Genomic DNA, 20,122 nt, shown 5'->3' with positions numbered 1-20,122 from the left:
CATGGAAAAGAAAGGGGAAAAAATGAAAGGATTTAGATAAGCATGAATTATAAAGATCAACAGAATGAAACAGCATTCTTTACCGATATGGCTCAGTTTTATATTTTCTTTTTGCCTTTTCCGTGTGGCTTAATGGAATACGTTTCCATAGCAAGCTCCAGTCCCAGGCCCCTCTGGCAAAGCCATCTTCATCCCCACCTTGCTGTGGTTCAATGGAATAGTCATTCCCATCTATGTAATCTATTAGTGGCACAGTGCATGTAGTTCTGAAACATTTATGGAAGGGGAAGAGACAAGGTTAAGCTGTCTAATCCAATAAATCATCTGCTATCTTTTATACCTTATTCCAACATAACTAGAATAAATGTAGCATATATATATATACACACTTCAATTCTTACAGAAGGAAGGGGGGGAGATTATAAATGAGCAGGATGAATTCAACCCAATGTAACAATACATTCATGCTGGAGCAGAACAACAATCTACCTCTTCTTTCATCGATTTTTGATAACGCATTGTCAAGGGGAGTGACAAAAGGAATGTGTTTCATTTTGGGGAAATGTATTATTGTACCGTTTCAGAACAATATATTTGTCTCCCTTAGTTTTAAGAGAGAGGGACGGTCACCTTATTAGAAGATATGGTTGGCTTTAAACTTATCACATCTTTTAAAAATTAGGTATAATTTGAAGCTAAGCAATAAACCATTTTAACTTTGAATGTATTTGACATATGCAAATGAAAAGTAACTGTTTTCTGGCTGGAAGGTGGCAAAGCCAGAATCAGCTCTCCTACTTTTTCTTTATTATTTAAAAAGGGCAGAGGAAGGGAAAAGAACTAAGAGTAAATTCAAACATCATGCTTTATTATTTACTATTCAAACACAGTTCTGGTTTGCACTTTTGGGAGGATATCCTCAAAAGAAGATGTTTATGATTTTACACCCTGTTCTAAGTATCTTTGGTTTGAGTAAACAGGCACTTTAATAACCCACAGCATATTAATGGCATAATACAGGATCCCAAATGTATAATATTCCAGGACTTTGTTTCCTTTCAGTTTATCCAATCTGCCAAACCCCTAACACTGTTTGCATTATAAATGTCATCCACCATGCATTCAATGTCTTCCAATCTGGCAGATGTTTACACTGTATTTAGTGCTAAGAACAAATTACAATGTTTGCTGATGTAATTATTATTCTCCCTAAACAGCCTTGCAGGGGAGAACAAAGTGTTATCAGCCAACCTGCAAACACATATTTGAGCAGCTTGGAGAATGAGTTAGAAATTTACTCACTCAGAAAGAATGGTTATTTGTCCTAGGTGAGCAACTAACTGTAAGGCTATCTTTAAAGACTTTGAAGTATAGAAATAAGCAGAGCATTATTACCTGTCTTTAGATATAGGTGCTATTAGTGGTGCATACCAGTTTACTGCTACCTCACAGTGAGCATCAAGGTAAATTAAAACCTTTAAAAACAAAGAGGAAAGGAGATTTCAACTCAGTTGAGTTTTCCTGACACAAAACACACATAGATTTACTTGAGCTTCTCTTCATTTTACGATGACATCAGTTTATAACTATCTTTTAAAAAGCTATATGCCATTTTCCAATTAATAACTGTAGTTAAAATAATCAATTGGTTTAAGATCCATTAAAAGAAAATTCAGACTGTAGGGAAGGAAGGGTTTTATTTAGCAAACAGTTTTCTACCTGTCCAAGTTTAGCCTTCTGGGCTCCAATGCTTCTAGCTTGAATTAAACCTTCTCTCCTTTCATTTCGAAAAATCTTTACAAGGCCATTCCACTGCTTAATATAATCCTCTAGTCTTTCTTTTAAGTGTGCTATCAAATAATAAAAAAGAAGTTTCCATATATGTTATAATATATTTAGCTTTGAGCTCACAATACAAACTAACCCTATATTAAAAACAAACTACATGTAATTGACTAAATATCTATATCCTCAGAAGTTAAGGATCTTAAATCATCCCTAACTGGTATATTTGTTGATGATAACTGCAAGCTCGCTTAAGAACTATTCCCAACATTCCTTGGATTTTTAAGAAGCATGTAGGGAAGCTGAAAAGACATGTGCCCTTATAATGTTGGAAAGGTCAGACTTGAGAAAGTGAAGCGTGACTCTAGAGAAGCAAGATACAAGCCTCATAGTTGTTTCTGACCCTTCTGGTAATAGAAAGGCACAAGCCCTCAGTAATTTTCCAGCCATTTCCTCCACATGGTTTTAACATACGAGTAAGGAAATGTAATGACAGAAGTTGTCCTGATGTAGTAAGTGTTCCATCTTTTCTATGTGCACGTTATTGCTGTAAGCCAGTCTTTACTGATTGCAGGAGAGTGACAAATTAACAGCTGCTCTTTGACACGCCAAAAATAAATATAATCAAGACTTTAACTCACATAGTAAAATGTCAACATTTACAGGCAACAAAATCCAGGAGGTGATGCAGGAGATGTAACATTCACTCCCCACAATAAATCTTAGTAATGTCTGAATTTGTAAGCAGATGTGGATGCAGAGAAGATGCTGAAATACCTTCAAGAAAACACTGATGACTCTTTATTAACATACTGTGGCAGCAAAAGGCTGTGGTGGATTAGCATTTTCTCAGTATTATTCTATTGGAGGACTATACAAAAAAGTGCATAAAAGGTTTAAGATGCTCACCCACAACTCAGTAACGTTCTGCCTTGAAAATCTGCAGACAGGCATTCAGAAAGTAATGCATTGGAGATAAAAAAAATAAAGGATAGTAGCATGCCCTCCCAAATGCAAGAAGAAATATTTGGGGGTGGGTAGGATATGTGCAGATTGATTCATACTGCTTACAGCATATTTGTCTTGGTCATCTGCTCTTCCTTGTGCATCTGTACGGTGTGGTTGTTATTGTTCCATTAGATCCTCCCCGTTAGACTTTAAAATATCTAATGAAATATGTGCAATTCCACACGTGAACAACAAACACATCTTCTTGTACAAGTAAATATCCTTCACATTTTCTTTTGGCATTAAATATTCATGGTGAAGGTTATATGGCTCATCTAGAAGTCAGTTAGGAACTCAGCCCCCTACCCATCTGCCAATTCAAGGACTACAGTTCATCCTTACCCACTCATCCATCTTACCATACAACCCTGAATTATGAAAGAGTATGGGATAGTGCTTCTATGGGGGGGGGGGGGATTAGTTCATTATACTATATCCAGAAGTCTCTGCTATAGTAATAAGCATTTAAACAATGAAAATCCAAGGCCAACTGATGAACTATTAGGTGAGGTTTCTTACACTTCTAACTTTGCACAAAGTGCCAAACTTGAAATATGGCAAACCCTTGTGGCATTAAAATAACTATTGGGAGGAGGAGTATTTCCACTGATATTGATATAAAGGGAACCTTTGTGTTATCTCAGCCTTCATTTCAGATTTGAGAACACAGAAAGTCATGATGAAGACATGATCTTTGTGAAGAAGAAGAATTGAATTTAAAGTTTCCATTTAAGGAAACAAAGGGACAGACATCTGCAATATTTGATAGCACTTGCACTTCTGTATTCAACAGTGTCATTATTTGAGTATTCTGCCAGAAAAAGAATAACCTCCTTGGAGAAGTAACTAAATCCAAATGATCTCTATGGAAAGAGCAAACTGCAGTAATTCACTCAAGCATTCAAAATAACACAGTAGCAGATCTATAATGAAAGCATGCCACAAACTCCATTCATAGATCAAAGATTAATGGACCAATATGCTTAAAACTGCAAGTTGGCCTCTAATCAAGGGCAGAAACAACTGCATATCAGCACAGTATTTTACCTGCTGGTTCAACTTTCCTGTAGAAGAACAGATTCATCTCTTACTATGTTTAATATCTGTAGTAAAAGCATTTACCTTTATTGCTAAAATCATCAATTAAAACAATTTCAGCCAGATATTTTCTTGGAGTTCTTTTAATTACACTGTGAACTGTTCTCATGAGTGTGGACCATCCTTCATTATGGAAGACGATGACAACACTGGACGTGAGTAGGTTTTCATCATACTGCCAATACTTGCATCTGCAATAAATAATTGTATTATATTTCAACTTTTTCCAAATATTTGTGAAGAAAATGTGGATAGTCTCAAAACTAATTTCAGTGAATAAACAGGATCAACTATATCTATTAACAGAACACTGGTTCAAGCTGTAAGACAAAAACATCAGTTTGGAGAATGTTCTCTCATAGTATCTCTTGCACATGACTATGGGTGAAAAGCCCTATTTTTCCTCATTAAAGTAGTCAAACAAACAGTTTTTCCCAACAAGAACTGAGTTATTTTATAACATACTGCCCTTCATCAAATGAGATTCCAGGGTGGCATAGAACAATATAAATAATACATTATTTAAAACCTCATACAATTCAATAAAACACTAAAATACTAACATCAACCATAATAATAATTTTTTTAAAACCCACAGCAAATAAATACTTCGAGGTGGACTGAAGGATTTTACAAATTAAAATGACTGGGTAAATAAGTGGCTTAACCTGGTGCCAAAACGATTATACAATTGGTCTCAGGCATGCCACTTTAGGGAGGGCATTCCAAAGTCAGGTGCCACCACTAAGAAAATCCTCTGCTTTGCAATTACATAGCACAATTCTGCTAAGGAAGGCATGTGGAGTAGGGCCTCTGCAGAAGATCTTAAGAAATGGGCAGGTTACTAGGGGAAGAGGGGCTCCCTCGGGTCTTTTAGAGCTTTAAAGTAATAGCACCTTGAATTGAGCCTGGAAATGAATAGGCAAGCAGTGTTAGTTTTTAATATTATAGTAATGTGAACAAACCTGGCTGTACCAGTTACAATTCTGGCAGCTGAATTCTGCACTAATTGAAGCTTCCAAATCATCTTCAAAGGGCAGCCCCACATATAATGCATTATAGTAATCCAACTTGACAATTGCATAGGTTTCTCATCAAGTATGATGCTAGGATAGAAACTAAGCTTATACTGATAAAGTGCTTGGACTGTAATGATTATGGTTTCTTACGTATAGAAAGAATCCAAAGCAGCTTTAGGAATGCAAGTCTGGAGTTCCATTTTTAAAAAGCCTAATTACACAAGGACAATCATGGAAGTTGGAAGCAGTTTAACACATTTTTGTTTGCTTTAACATTATATTGTTTTGTCACAAGGTCCAATTACAATGCTTTTGCACTATATACCCATCCATCAAGCTATGCAGACTTCTCCTTTATGTAGCCTCTGTACATTTATATTATTAGAAGTTTCAATAGACAATCTTATCACATGATAATTTTGACCATCACATGGGTGTGAAAACCATTAACATCAGGGTGTGAAAACCATAATTTGTCATTAGTATGAACTATGGACTTCATTCTTCTGAATGGTCATGTGTTTCTCTGTTATAACACCACTCACATTATTATACCCACACTGGTCCTAACTACTTTCTGAGGCTATCTGTACAATCAGGGCCAATTCTCATGACTCTTTCAGCCCATGGCAACTATAATTATCAGCCAGCAAGCCCCTCCAGATGATTCAGTCATACCAAGCTTGTCATGTGACTGTGTTGCCATTGGTTTGTGTCAATTCACCTCAGCTTTCTGCACTTTATCATCACTAATCCACATTAAGTAAAGTTTTTTGTTTGCATGCCAAAAAATATGGCTAGATTATCACTTGTAAACTATGCACACACATCACCTTTTAACATTTATAGTCAGAAGTAACACACATGAGAAAAAGAGAGGCAAAACAGATAAGGTTGTTTGTATATTCATCCCTCAGGGATGCAATGGGGTAAATATGTGGCTTTAACATTTATAGTCAGAAGTAACACACACATGAGAAAAAGAGAGGCAAAACAGATACAGTTGCTTGTATATTCACCAAGATACACACAACAAAAGCACTACTGAAAAAAGGAAGTCTGATTTCTACTCAATACATATGCAATAACCATGCTTATATTGGATAACCTAGATGAGCTAATTCTGCTAATGCATTTTCTGCTAATCCAGAAATAAAGAGAAGGCAAGTGAGTCAAGGCATACAAAAGTGCTTCATACAACAGGCGGTAGGGGGCAACTGCCCTAGTCACCTCACACATGGACATTAATATGCAGGAGTCATGTGGCCAGGCCCAGTGCAAAAGGGATCAATTCCACAATAAACTCTGGCATCAAATTTTAGAACATTTTTAGGCCACCTTTCCATCCAAGGTGGCTAACAAAAATTAGTGAAACAATAAAAAGAAAATACAGCAATTAAAAATAATAAAAAACCAACCAACCAACCCACACACACACAAACAACCCAGCAATAACACAATAAGAAGGGTAAAGGAGAAATAAAATCAGGACATAGAAATAAAGTGATCCACTAAAAAGCTTCAGAGAATAAAAATGTCCTTACCTGGTACTGAACAAACAAGTTAGCACCAGTCAAGCATATCCAGGTAGAGCATTCCACAGCTAGGTTGCCACCAGTAGGAGATCCTGTATCTGTTCATGACCTACCTCAGTTCTGGGCCTGATCCAGATCTTAATGAATAGATAGTTTGCATGAGAGATGGTCCTTCAGATCCCAAGCCATATAGGGTTTTGTAAATAAAATCAGCACCTTGACTTGTACCCAGAACAACTGGAAGCCAGTGAAGATCTTTCCATACTGGCAAGATATGCTCCAAGCAGCCAGTATTAGGGTGCAATCCTATGCATGTTTAGACAGAAAAAAGTCCTACAACTCCCAGCATTACCTAGCCAACCATGCTGGCTGGGGAATGCTGGGAACTGTAGGGCCATTTTCTGTCTAAAAATGCATAGGATTGCGCTCTTAGTTAATCTAGCTGCCACATTCTGAATCAATTGACGTTTCTGAATAAATTTTCATGGGCTGTCCCATGTACAATACATTGCAGTAATCAATTGCTTGCAGAAATCAATTGCTTCTAGGAACCTACTTGGGTTCTTATTGGCCAAAAGCTATCCCTGCCTGTGAGTTGAGCCTCTGAACCACCATATTTTTCCCAGCCTCTGAACCAGCATATTTTCCCCAGTTTCCAACCCAATTCACTGAAAGAAACAAACCCATTAACCACTAGATAAGAACTTATAGCACTGAACACAAACACTGTATTTAGAAGAAAAAAAAGCCACTGAGTTGGCAAATTGTATAGGGGTAGATGGAAGGCAGCTCCTTGATTGAACATTCACTTCCCAGCCTCTCAAAGCTGAGTTTAACATCAGCAGATAAGTTTGGGGAAACCCAAGTATACTCTGTGTATATTATTGATAAACACCACAAGTTGTTGTTGTTGTTGTTATTATTATTATTATTGAGAGAAGTATGCACACATTGCCTGTTTTACAAATGTCAACAACTTTCCTTTCAACTGCTCACCTGGAGCTTTAAAGTCATAAGCCTGAATGTTCAAGATGACCACTCATTATGCAAATTCTGTATAGATATTCTATCCTCTGTATTCGTCTGACTTCTTAAAATGCCTAGTATCTTCCATGAGCCAAATTATGTAAGTTTTATTCTCTTTTAAACAAACTGTAGGCATGCCTTTCCTAAAACACTAGTCCCCAGGACAAATTGCTATGATCCGCTATTATTTCAAAATAGATTCACAAGCAGCTAGACTCTAAACTACATAACCAGCTGCTATTGCACAGAACAACAGTGACATCAAGTGGCTGGTTAGCTAAACTACCAGCAAGCAAATATTAACAAGACTATTAACTAAGCATTTTATTATACTTTACATAGCAAGTTTGCCCACAAATATACATATTAAAAGACTCAATGTGATTTTTAAATGTCATTAGTATACCTTATATTCTAAATATGGACAAGAGAGCCAAATCAAATGTTCCAAACTCAATTATGTTTCAGGCTGAACACTGTTGGTGCTGAGCAAGCTAAGGAAAAAAATGTTTCCTAGGGCTGCATCACAGTCTCTCTGTCTGTCTGCTCAGGTAAAACTTCCTTTGTGGATAGCAGGTAAACTTCCTTTGTGGATAGCAGGTACAAAGGGAGTGCACTCAACTTTTGTTTCTGTGGAACACCCTGGCAGCTACTGGAAACAACAGCGGGCTACCAAGCTCTGGCAAAATGTGTGGACCCCTGTACTTGCAAGCAACGTTACAACAAAATTTTAGGAAGCTGATACTGTTTGCTGTTAGAAACTGCCTGGACTTCAAGGACTCAAACTATATCATGCCTCATGTGTTTCAAGTTAGGGTCAAGCTTCAAAAGAGACATCCAAAATTACTGGTTGGTGCTGTGAAATTAGACCCTATATACAGCACTGAGGAGTCTTCAAGGTTGCAAAGAAGTGTGTGTGTACTTATCTCACACATACACGTGCACATGTGCAAACACTTAACGTGTTTTGCTTTTAAACTAGATACATTCTGCCACCTAGTGTTAGATATTTGTAAATCTTCTGTTTTAGCAGCATTTTAACTTTTATTATAGCTGTCAGGGGAACAGCATTATGATTCCTGTGTCCATTCAGCATTAAATGCACTGGGTTATTGTGGAGGGGTATTGCAAATCTGAAAAAATAAAATGTGTGCGCTACATGGCCTTATGTCTCTCCTCTTCTGTTATACAGATCACATTAAGAGATAGGTACTATGGTAAAACTTCCACCACACTCTCACCACATATACAATGGCACAAATCATAGTTTATTCTAGTTTAAACAAAGAGTCTTATGGCACTTTAAAGACTAATGCATTTATTCTGGCATAAGTTTTCATGGACACTGTCCACTTCATCAGATGCATGAAGTGTTAACCTCCAATTGGCAGATTTATACACACATGCTGGAGATGGGGGATACAAATGTGTGGTCAGATGGAATTAAAATGCAAAAAGCACAGACAGTGATAATTATCTTTGCCATTCACAAAATTTTGTTGGGTAACACAGGCATCATTGTAATGGTGAGCAGATTAACATATGTAGTATGACTTAAAAAACAAACAAACAGAAAAACTTTTGTCCCTGTTCAAACCACAGGAAATAGAGTCAAATCTTCTGATCAACTGTCCAATGCAAAATTGCAATATCTGTCTTTGGAATTCTCATGCTGAAGAATGGCCACCTTAAGGTCATTGACAGACTGTTCTGGGAAGTTGAAATGTTCCCCTACTTGTTTTTGAATATTGCTGTTCCTGATGTCAGATTTGTGTCCATTTATTCTTTTGTACAGAGACTGGCCTGTTTGTCCTATGTAGAATGCAGTAGGGCATTGCTGGCAAATGATGGCATCTATCATACTGGAAGAGGAGCAGGTGCTAGTTTAATCTGGATCATCAGGGTAGTAAATATGTTCCATGGCTTGCCAATGGTTAAAACTTCCCAAAATAGTGCATACAACAGAACAATTTTAATAAACCAATTTTGATCTGTCAAAAGTATGTATATCCCAAGACAGATCATTGGTCTATCTAGTTCAGCACTGTCTATGCACTGACTGGGAGCGGCTCTCCAGGATTTCAGTCAGGAATCTTATTCAACCCTAAATACACTAGGACTGAGCCTGGGACACGCTGCATGCAAAACACGTGCTCTACCTCCGAGTTATGGTCTTTCCCCCAAATCAGTCTGTGGCCCAACCTTTGCCCTACCTGCCCCAAAAGAAAGATGGGAGACCACAGCCTTGCACATAATCCCAAACCAGATGAAGCTACACACCTGAGCCTGCTCCTCTGTACACATTTTGAGTAACCCACCCGGGGGAAAAGCCATTATTTCAATATTGATGGGGCCAGGGGATGGCCAATGCTCCATGACAGAATATATGCTTTGTGTGCATAAAGTGTCAGTTTCAGTCACAACATCAGGGGATCATTCACCTGCTCATTGTCCAAGGTGCCATAATCTGCCAACAATGCCCTTTTGCATTGTACACAGGACAAAACTAGTCTACGCAAAATATTAAATAGAAATCAAACATCAGTAAGGGCAATATTCAGAAAACAATGGGAGAACATTTCAGCCTAACAGAGCACTCTACTCCCATTCTTAAAAGTAGCTATTCTCGAACCAAGGATCTTCAAAGGGACACTCCAGTGTGAAAATGAATTACAACTGAACAGGACATTCAGTTCTATCACCTGTGGCTTGAATTGAAACTATGGGTTTTTATCCAACTACATCTGTTAATTATCTTACCAATTAATTGCAGGGTGTCCATGTTATCACCAACACTAGTTTGTTAACCATCAGTTAACTGATTTGCTTTTACAGAATTAAGACTGTCCTCTTTGCATTCCATTTGCCTCTAAGCTCACTCCCCCGCCATCATGCACACCAATTTAGGATTGCACTTCATGCTTCTGACAAAATGGACTCTAGTCTGTGAAAGCTTATGCCATGATAAATTTGTAAAAGTGCCACAAGACTCTGTTCTTTTTGCTGCAATAGACTAACTCGGCTTTGTTGTGGTTGTTCAGTCATGTCTGACCCTTCGTGACCCCATGGACCATAGCACGCCAGGCCTTCCTGTCCTCCGCTCTCTCCAGTGCTCAAGTCCATATTCATTGCATCAGTGATGCTATCTAGCCATCTCATCCTCTGCCGTCCCCTTCTCCTTTTGCCTTCAGTCTTTCCCAGCATCAGGGTCTTTTCCAGAGAGTTTTCTCTTCGCATTCGGTGGCCAAAATATTTCCGCTTCAGCTTCAGTATCTGTCCTTCCAATGAGCACTCAGGGTTGATTTCCTTTAGGAGGGACTGATTTGACCTCCTTGCAGTCCAGGGCACTCGTAAGAGTCTTCTCCAGCACCACAGTTTGAAAGCATCAATTCTTCGGCGCTCAGCCTTCCTTATAGTCCAGCTTTCACAGCCATACGTTACTACTGGGAAAACTATAGCTTTGATTAGACGGACCTTTGTTGGCAAGGTGATGTCTCTGCTTCTCACTATGCTGTCTAGGTTTGCCATAGCTTTCCTCCCAAGGAGCAAGCATCTTTTAATTTCATGGCTACAGTCACCATCTGCGGTGATCTTGGAGCCCAAGAAAATAAAATCTGTCACTGCTTCCATTTCTTCTCCTTCTGTATGCCAGGAAGTGATGGGGCCAGATGCCATGATCTTCGTTTTTTTAATGTTGAGTTTCAAACCAGCTTTTGCACTCTCCTCTTTCACTCTCAACAAGAGGCTCTTGAGATCCTCTTCACTTTCTGCCATTAGGGTGATATCATCTGCGTATCTGAGGTTGTTGAGAATTCTCCCGGCAATCTTAATTCCGACCTGTGATTCATCCAACCCGGCGTTTCTCATGATGTACTCTGCATATAAGTTAAATAAGCAGGGCGACAATATGCAGCCTTGTCGTACTCCTTTCCCAATTTTGAACCACTCAGTTGCTCCATGTGTGGTTCTTACTGTTGCTTCTTGACCCTCATACAGGTTTCTCAGGAGACAGGTAAGTAAGGTGGTCTGGTACCCCCATCTCTTTCAGAATTTGCCAGAGTTTGTTGTGATCCACACAATCAAAGGCTTTAGCGTAGTCAATGAAGCAGAAATAGACTTTTTCTGGAATTCTCTCGCTTTCTCCATGATCCAGCGAAAGTTGGCGATTTGATCTCTAGTTCCTCTGCCTCTTCGAAACCCAGCTTGTACTTCCGGTAGTTCTTGGTTCGCATACTGCTGAAGCCTAGCTTGTAGGATTTTGAGCATAACGTTGCTGGCATGTGAAATGAGCGCAACTGTACAGTAGTTTGAACACTCTTTGGTTCAAACATTGCCCTTCTTTGGAATTGGAATGTAAACTGACCTTCTCTAGTCTTGTGGCCACTGTTGAGTGTTCCAAATGTGTTGGCATATTGAGTGCAGCACTTTAACAGCATTATCTTTTAGGATCTTAAATAGCTCAGCTGGAATACTGTCATCTCCGCTAGCTTTGTTGTTAGTAATGCTTTCTAAGGCCCACTTGACTTCACCCTCTAGGATGTCCGGCTCAAGTTCAGTGACCGCACTATCATGGCTATCAGGGACATTCAGATCTTTCCTGTCTAGTTCTTCTGTGTATTCTTTCCACCTCTTCTTAATCTCATCTGCTTCTGTTAGGTCCCTGCCTTCTTTGTCCTTTATCATGCCCGTCTTTGCACAAAATGTTCCCTTGAGATCTCCTTCTGGAATAGGCTCAATCCTGTTATTTCCAGTTCAAAGATCTTGGAGAGCAAAGACTATGAAAGATCTCTGCTTGGGACCTTGAATGCCTGCTCCTAATTAGAGCAGGCAATACCAGGCTAGTCAGAGCAATGGACTCATGGAGCAGGCTTGCACATAATGCTAAGCCACCCCTTCAAATAAGCTACTCAGTGTGAGTTGTCTGCTGAACAACCCATGGTATGCCTGGCAGACGATTGGGCTTGCCACAGGTTATTTCCCCCCTCAGTCTTCCAGCCAGCTCCATCACGTATCTTAGGGGACTTCGTAGCAAAGTCCATCTTGTCTCCCCATCCCCACTCCGATCGCTACTCCTTTTCATTTCCTGGCATTTTATTTTATTTTTTTAGTGCCTCAAAAATGCAGAGTTGGGGTCATAACTTTTTTTTGGGGGGGGGAATTGGTCTTTTGCAAGTGCGCAAGTACACTCTTATGGCTGTCCAATATGTGGTCTTGCCTGGTCAATTTCCTTGTCTGTTTCAGCCCTCTGACAGCTGAAACAGACAAGGAAATTGACCAGGCAGGACTACACATATTGGACTGCTGTAACAGCATACTTGCACACCTGCAAAATTCCAATCAAAATAAAAGAAAAACATTACAAGCCAAATTGTGCATTTTTGAGGCACAGAAAAAAAAATGCCAGGGAACGAGTGACAGCCCTTCGAAAGTGCTATTTCAGCATTGGTGGAAGGGCAGTCACTGGTGAGATCGAGAAGAGTGAGTGGCACGGGCTTTTTGCCACCCAATCACCACAATCCACACTAAAATCATTCTCCTGGGTTTGGATGACACAACCCATCATAGCCAAAAATAACCCTAAAACAAGCCATGGATTCTCAATGTGGCTTGTTGTCAGAAAAAAACCACCCCATGGAAAGGGCTCCGGATTCGGATGACATGACAACCAACCATGGCTGGCTGCTCACGATGGGTTGTCTTGTGCAAACCCAGTCACTGGCTAAGCACAAGACGGTTCCTTATACTATGTACCAAAATTGACTTTACAAGAAATGGAAGGGATCCTAGCTTCTTCTCCAATTAAAGAAGCCAAAGATTTTTCAGCAAACCAGGAACATCTCTTAGGCATTTGTTTCTCACAGTTTCAGAGCCACTCATATTTGCAAATCCTCCACAGTTGTGCTGTGTAAACAATTTGCAGTGATACCTCAGTGACACACACATATTTGAGAAACAGCCAAATAGTTTCGAAAACAGCTGCTACAGCCTTGCTTACTTTATCTCCAGATGTATTTCGGGTCAGCACTATTATGACTAGAACTTGGCCAGACCTCAGCAGGTCTTGTTGATGACATACAAGTGATATGTAGTTGTCACATGGACTGCAAGTGTTCACACACATACAAAACACTCCGTAAGAGGATTGTGCCTGCTAATAATAAAATAGATTCGGAACACAGTACAAATGCCTTATATATAAATAGAAAGAGCAGAAGGTGCCAAAGGTTGCTTTATTAAACCCATCTAGATTTTTGGGTGGTGGTGGAGACCCAAGATAAAGCCACCTATGCAAATAGAACTTGTTGGTACCATCTTCACACTTCCAAATCACATTAATGCCAACACCATAATTCTCTCCAATTTTATGTAGTCTAACAAGCTGATCAGAAATGTATTGATCATTCAAACTAATAATTCCCAAAGTACTAAACAAAAAAGAAATGTACAGAGTACAGAATTCTTACCAACAAATCACGCACCGAAAAAATTCTATGGAAATTACAACTATAGATAGTGGTGGAGGGGAAGGTTTCTTTGTCAAAAAGCTCCTATGGATTGGATCCAGCTTTTCCGCTGCCAGCAGGAGTGCTCCCTAAGTGGAGTTGTTGTTGCGGCTGAACACTTAGCAAGCACCTAACATTTTCTAAGCACTGTACAGATATTGAAAAATAAGACAGTTCCTGCCTGCATGCTCACGATCTTGTAGACAAAAGGAAAAAGGTTATCTGAAGGAAGAGGAAAGCAAGAACTGGAGCAGCAGCTCCTTCTCCGGCTGATGGATGGGACCAGGTTGGTTCTGAATTCTAAGTGGTGTTCTTTCTGAAAGGGAAGGATGAATCAAACTCCCTGCAGCTGCTCCTTCTCTGGAAAATAATGGGGCCAGGCTGATCATGCCTTGCCATGATATTTCTCCTGGGAGGAGGGGTCTCCCTGTGGCCCTTGAACTTCTGGCCAATGGATGAGGCTAGTATGAGCTGCCCTTCTCTCCAGTCTCAGGACAGGACACTCGAGGCACTCTGGCCAGAGGGAAGAGCAATCCAATTTCCCCTCCTGCTGCAGCCCTTAGTGCCACTTCCCACACTGTTCCAGAGGTCCCCCAACTCTCTCGAGCAGACTGGGGGCAGGGTGGAAATGGTGAAGATTGTCTCTTCCCTCATTCTGTCAGTGAAAAAGCTCTACTGGATCAAATTCCAGGGGGATTCTGGATTCAAGCTTTATGCGTCTTTGGCTTCATGCAGTTGGATGGAAGAGAAGCACATAACTCACATTCTAAGGTTCTTAATGTAATAAATGCAAGAGAAGGGAAAACCTGATGCTTTATATGGAAAAACACAAACACACAAACAAAATCTCCACACAGTACAATTACATGTTAGTAGCTCTCACAGAAATGTGAAAGAATGTTTTGCATAACTGTTAAAAGAAGCCATTATACTGTTCTTGTTCAGTGAATTCAATATAGAACATATCCTGCAGTAGACAGTAAATTCAAAGAAAACCAAATACAGGTTGGGGTAGTAGCTAGTTGATTCTGTTCACATATCACATCTTGGAAAACATTTTTTAGACACACAGTTGAGCTGCAGTAGCTAAGACAATGGTTTCAATGATTGTATAGTCATTAGAGTTTGGCACCATGCCTTATAGAAGGTACATGAGCCATATCTCAAAGAGCAAACAGAACAAAAGGGCAGGAAAACTTACATAAGGCTTTTCCATGGCAGGCCAAGTCTTATCCCACCACAGAAAAATAATTTCATATCAAATGTGATTCATGCTTAAGCCTCAATAACTTATTACTCATTATCTGAATGCCTGCTAGAATACATATCATATTAAATAAAGGAATTAAGTTTTGAGTATTGGGGCATAATCAAGCCATTGTTAAGCATTTCAAGTGCCACTGATTTTAATGGAAGAGTTAAGCATGTGCTTACATCTCTCATAATAAAATGAAAGGGATTTTTAGAAGTACCGAGTTGTGGATAGATTGTACCTTTGTTTTCCTTCTAAAGCAATAAACACTAACCATCACTATTTATACAATACTATGAATCACATGAATTTTAAAACCACTATCAACCACATACTCCTGGGAATAGAAGCATTTTTGCTGGAGCTGTATGTGCACATTGAGAAATACAAATTATATTAATGAGTTTCTTCTTTCAATTAAAAGAAAATCAATTTAGAGAAAAAATAGAGGGGTACATAATAATGGAAAGCTACCTTAATTTGATAATGCACAAGAAAAATAATTATTCCAGCAAAATCTGGAGAAAGTAGAAACAAGAGGTATGATGCAAAAGATATGACCAAAGTTGTATTTGTTATTAGACATGGAATGCATCATGGCAAATGAAGTAAATTAAGTGAAAGATCAGATAAAATTTTAGTTGTAACCAACACAGAATGAAAATGGAGTATTCCGATCACAATGACACTTACTGAAGTTAAATTAAGCATAAAAATGAAAGTAACCCATCCATAACAAATTTAAAAAAGAGGCAGAACAGGTACTTACTCTTCTTGACGTAAGTCATTAATGCTTCGATCTAGTGAGATCATATCACTTGCTACCATGTTAAACCCAAATTCTTTAATGCTGGCTTGAACAGATTCTTTATACTCTGGTCCTAAAACATATGGCTTGGCTTCCTCACCAGGGCCACCTACAACTCCATGGGGTTCAGGTTCTTTGGGTTCAAAATTACCAAGAATTCCAGATCGCAATACAGGATCATGGTAGATAAGTGTCTGTGGTTTAAATGTGAGATACTGTCGCTGCATAATGTTTTGCTGATCATTGTTGCCACCAACAAGAGGATTCCCTTCATTTTTGGCCTTATTCCTTCGCCGAATTGATTCCAAGTCTACTTCCACACCTTCAACGTGAGGCCAGGGTAACACAGGCTTGAATTTGTCATTTCCAGGAACCAAACCATGGTATCCATTTTTTGGCATTAAATTGACAGCTTCCTTGTCATCCTACACAAAACAAAATAGGGGCACAAAACATCATAAAGCAAAATAATTAGCAGAATTGCAGACTCAGCTTCAGTTTTCCATGTCTTTCTCAAAGCCAATTTAGTAATTTATTATTTATTTCATTTCTATACAGCCCAATAGCCGAAGCTCTCTGGGTGGTTCACAAATTCAAATGCACATGCAGCCTGTTCAGATCAATGTACTCTGCAGGCAAGCGTGTGCATTTATAAATAAATTTAAGGTAAGATAAAAATATCAATAGGTTTGAAACCCACCTGTGCAGCACCTAAAAATACCATCACACCCACGTTTTGCAACCTACTACCCATATCTTTCAAAGGCTGTGAACATGAAAGGGTTGCATTCCTCACCCATATATGGACATCTTGTCAGTCTTCACAGTGTTGTATGTGACTTCAAAGACAACAGCAAATCATCCTTAACCACAGAGACCTTACCATAGTCGAGGACTGGAACTGACCCCCTTCTCCCCACCCCTCTTTCATTACCTTGTTTTTGTTATGGCAAAAACAAAGGAAAAACATTCCCTTTGTTATGGAAAAAACAAATGTGTTTTCATAAAATATGAAAACACATTGTTTGAAAAACAATAAATTCCATTAAAAGTATAGGTACATATGGGGATGTTCCTGAGTCACATATAAAAATAAGGGATCACTACAAAAGGTTGCGTGCATCACTTAAGGACTCGGCACCAAATTCCAGAAATTAACTATTAGAGGAGTATTGCCTGCAATGTTTTGTGATAACCAAAGTCTGTTAAAATCATGAGCACACACACATACACAAGTTTAACAATGTGTCACTGAACAAGGCAGTCTATACAGAGTCTAACAACAACAGAAAAACACCTGGACAACAAGGCTCATGAAGCCAGAAGTGGTCTGGGGCTCCTTATTACAATCCTTGAAAGCTCTTCTTTCTTTACATAAGCAGATGGCTCAATACAACAAATGTAAGGCTGTGAAGAAACAAACCCTTGCATTGGTTTTTAAAATTTAATGACTTCTATCTCAAAGTTGGGTGTCCACCACATATTTTAAAATGTAATTTGTGTACATGCCCAAAGGCACATATGGCAATTGCAGAAAAGGCTTGAGATTGCTGTACAAACTGTTGTGCCACTCTGCAGCTTATTACGTCACCCCTGTGGCAGAATCCCAAACATTACAGCATGCCTGTGAATAAAATGGACTTGAGTGGTATGGGAGGCCTTACATCTGAGCAGGAGAAAAGGCTTTATAACCTTTGTATGTTCACTTTGTGCAGAAGTTTGGGGAACTGGTCTTGTGGCTGACCATTAGTAACTGTTCCCATATAGCTCAAAAGCCACAGGGAGGCCCCTCACTGTTCCTCACCATATCCCTTCCAAGCACAGAATGGAAGTCACCTCCAGTCTTTTGATGCACTCTCGGCTCCAGTTTGGCTCAGACAGCAGCTATGGTAGGAGTTGCCAGGATCAACATTTTAGGTACATGGGATTTGTTTCCCAGCTTTTGATTAAAATATACAAAAAAGATACTACATTTTAACTTGCAATACATGTTAGCATGACCTTAGCTACTGAACAAGTTATTTCCAACAACAGTAAAATACAGACCACAATGTATTGCTACTCAGGAATTTTGGTCTTCCTGTTTAGTTACCCAAATGCTGAAAGAAATTATACAAGTTCTTACTCTTTTTAAATCATCCAGATAGCACATTTTCTGTCTGCATTTCAATCGTTGATGGCCAGCAGTTAGTGATTCTATGTAGACCTACTTCTGCTATAAATTGCATTAACTGTGGTATAACCAGTCTGGTAACATAGGTATCTAGACTGCATATGAAAATATTTATCTATTTAATGAACTGAATTTTCACTGGTTGAAAAAAAAAAGATATGAAAATGTTACTATTCATAACATAGTAGCTAACTGAATGACACCTCCAGAGGTTGCAATAACACTCAACTGATCCATTGGTACATGTTTAATATTAACCAAAAATGGGACAAGAAGAGACAGAAAACTATGACAAGAATGCAGACAACAACTTGATTAGAATCAACAGACACAGAAGAGAGCCTGCCCAGGTTCAACTGAGATAGTGGGCATAGAATCATAAAATAGTAGGGTTGGAAGGGGCCTATAAGACCGTTGAGTCCAACCCCCTGTTCAATGCAGGATTCTAAGTCAAAGCATCCCTGACAGATGGCTGTCCAGCCTCATCTTGAATGCCTTCAGTGTGGGAGAGCCCACCATCGCCCTAGGTAATGGGTTCCATTGTCGGATTGCTCTAACAGTCAGGACGTTTTTCCTCATGTTCAGCCGGAATCTGGCTTCCTGTAACTTGAGCCCATTATTCCGTGTCCTGAACTCTGGGATGATTGAGAAGAGATCCTGGCCTTCCTCTCTCTGACAGCCTTTCAAGTACTTGAAGAGCACTATCCTATCTCCCCCCCCCTCCCCCCGGTCCTCTCTTCTCAAGGCTAAACATGCCCAGTTCTTTCAGTCTCTCCTCACAGGGCTTTGTTTCCAGTCCCCTGATCATCTTTGTTGCCCTCCTCTGAACCCTCTCTAGCAAGTCTTCTCAGCAAGTCTTTGATAGCTTATAGTTTACGCTATTTTTGTTAAATTGTTTCATTTTTAATAATGAGACCAAATAATTATTTGGTTTATTCCCCCTTTCAGATTGTCATTGTTTTTAAAAAAGTAAATTCTTCTCCATCTGAACACAGCCTAACTGTAAGTCTAACTGCCTCCTTAAGGGGCGATTCTATGCATGTTTAGACAGAAAAAAAGCCCTACAGCTGCCATAATTCCCCAGCCAGGCTTTTTTTCTGTCTAAACACACATAAGTGCCCTAATACTTCTGGTTACTTACAGAAGTTCTGTGAGCATGTTCCTTATGTTTCTGCTCCAAAATAGAAATGATTCAAGTACAGTTATATTTCTTTTCTTCTGCCTTTATAGTTGAGTTTTTTTTAAAAAAATCAGAATACTTCTACCTACTGCTTTGGAGGCTTCCAAAATTATAGGATTACTAATTTCTGGAGAGTCATTAAATTGAAAATGTTCTTTAGTTTTGGATGTTAAATCCTGTACTGCCTCTTGATTTTCTAACAACGTGTTCTCCATTCTCCACTGCTTTTTTATTAAATGATTTGCCCCAAATGTATAAACTGGACCATGGTCTGCATATGTTTGTGAATCTGGTTCTATTTGTCTTATGAGTTGTGTCAAATAAGGTGAAGTTAGAATAAGAGTTGTTTGGTACTGAAAAAAAAAGTATAATCCCACCAAGCATCTATCAAAAATCTTTGATGCACATTTTAAATAAAACATTTTGGAAAGCAACCTGCTTAGCTGAGATGACTCCATTAAAATAGCCATCAATCAATATTTCCTTGTCTAGTTTAGCTTAAAAATGATTTTTTTATTGTTGCTTATACTACTTATACTATGCTGGAGAAGACTCTTACGAGTGCCCTGGACTGCAAGGAGGTCCAATCAGTCCATCCTCAAGGAAATCAACCCTGAGTGCTCATTGGAAGGACAGATATTGAAGCTGAAGCTCAAATATTTTGGCCACCTAATGCGAAGAGAAAACTCTCTGGAAAAGACCCTGATGCTGGGAAAGACTGAAGGCAAAAGGAGA

At 39.1% G+C, this 20,122-nt stretch overlaps 1 protein-coding gene across 6 annotated transcripts in view; it reads right to left on the bottom strand.

Moving 5' to 3' along the window:
* The window catches only part of GALNT7 (polypeptide N-acetylgalactosaminyltransferase 7), a 67,262-nt gene that overhangs the window by 21,715 nt on the left and 25,425 nt on the right, over nucleotides 1-20,122 (bottom strand). For 4 of the 6 annotated variants that reach the window (XR_014792128.1, XR_014792129.1, XM_084856460.1 and 1 more), the window contains exons 2-5: nucleotides 15,996-16,459; nucleotides 3,916-4,082; nucleotides 1,720-1,850; nucleotides 1,396-1,475 (exon numbers count right to left, since the gene is read on the bottom strand). Coding sequence is in view for 4 of the 6 variants with exons in the window: in XM_084856460.1 (XP_084712586.1) it covers nucleotides 1,396-1,475; nucleotides 1,720-1,850; nucleotides 3,916-4,082; nucleotides 15,996-16,459 (842 nt within the window). In the remaining 2 variants the exon portion in view is untranslated. Of the gene's footprint in view, nucleotides 1-83; nucleotides 267-1,395; nucleotides 1,476-1,719; nucleotides 1,851-3,915; nucleotides 4,083-15,995; nucleotides 16,460-16,830; nucleotides 16,919-20,122 lie in introns of those variants that run through there. The other 2 variants (XM_084856459.1, XM_084856461.1) reach the window with 2 other exon arrangements.

Source organism: Heloderma suspectum, chromosome 5 (genome assembly GCF_057233095.1).
Source record: "Heloderma suspectum isolate Gila_16-S chromosome 5, 16-S_ref, whole genome shotgun sequence".
Taxonomy (NCBI): Eukaryota; Metazoa; Chordata; class Lepidosauria; order Squamata; family Helodermatidae; genus Heloderma; species Heloderma suspectum.
This window is presented reverse-complemented; position numbering and strand designations above follow the sequence as displayed.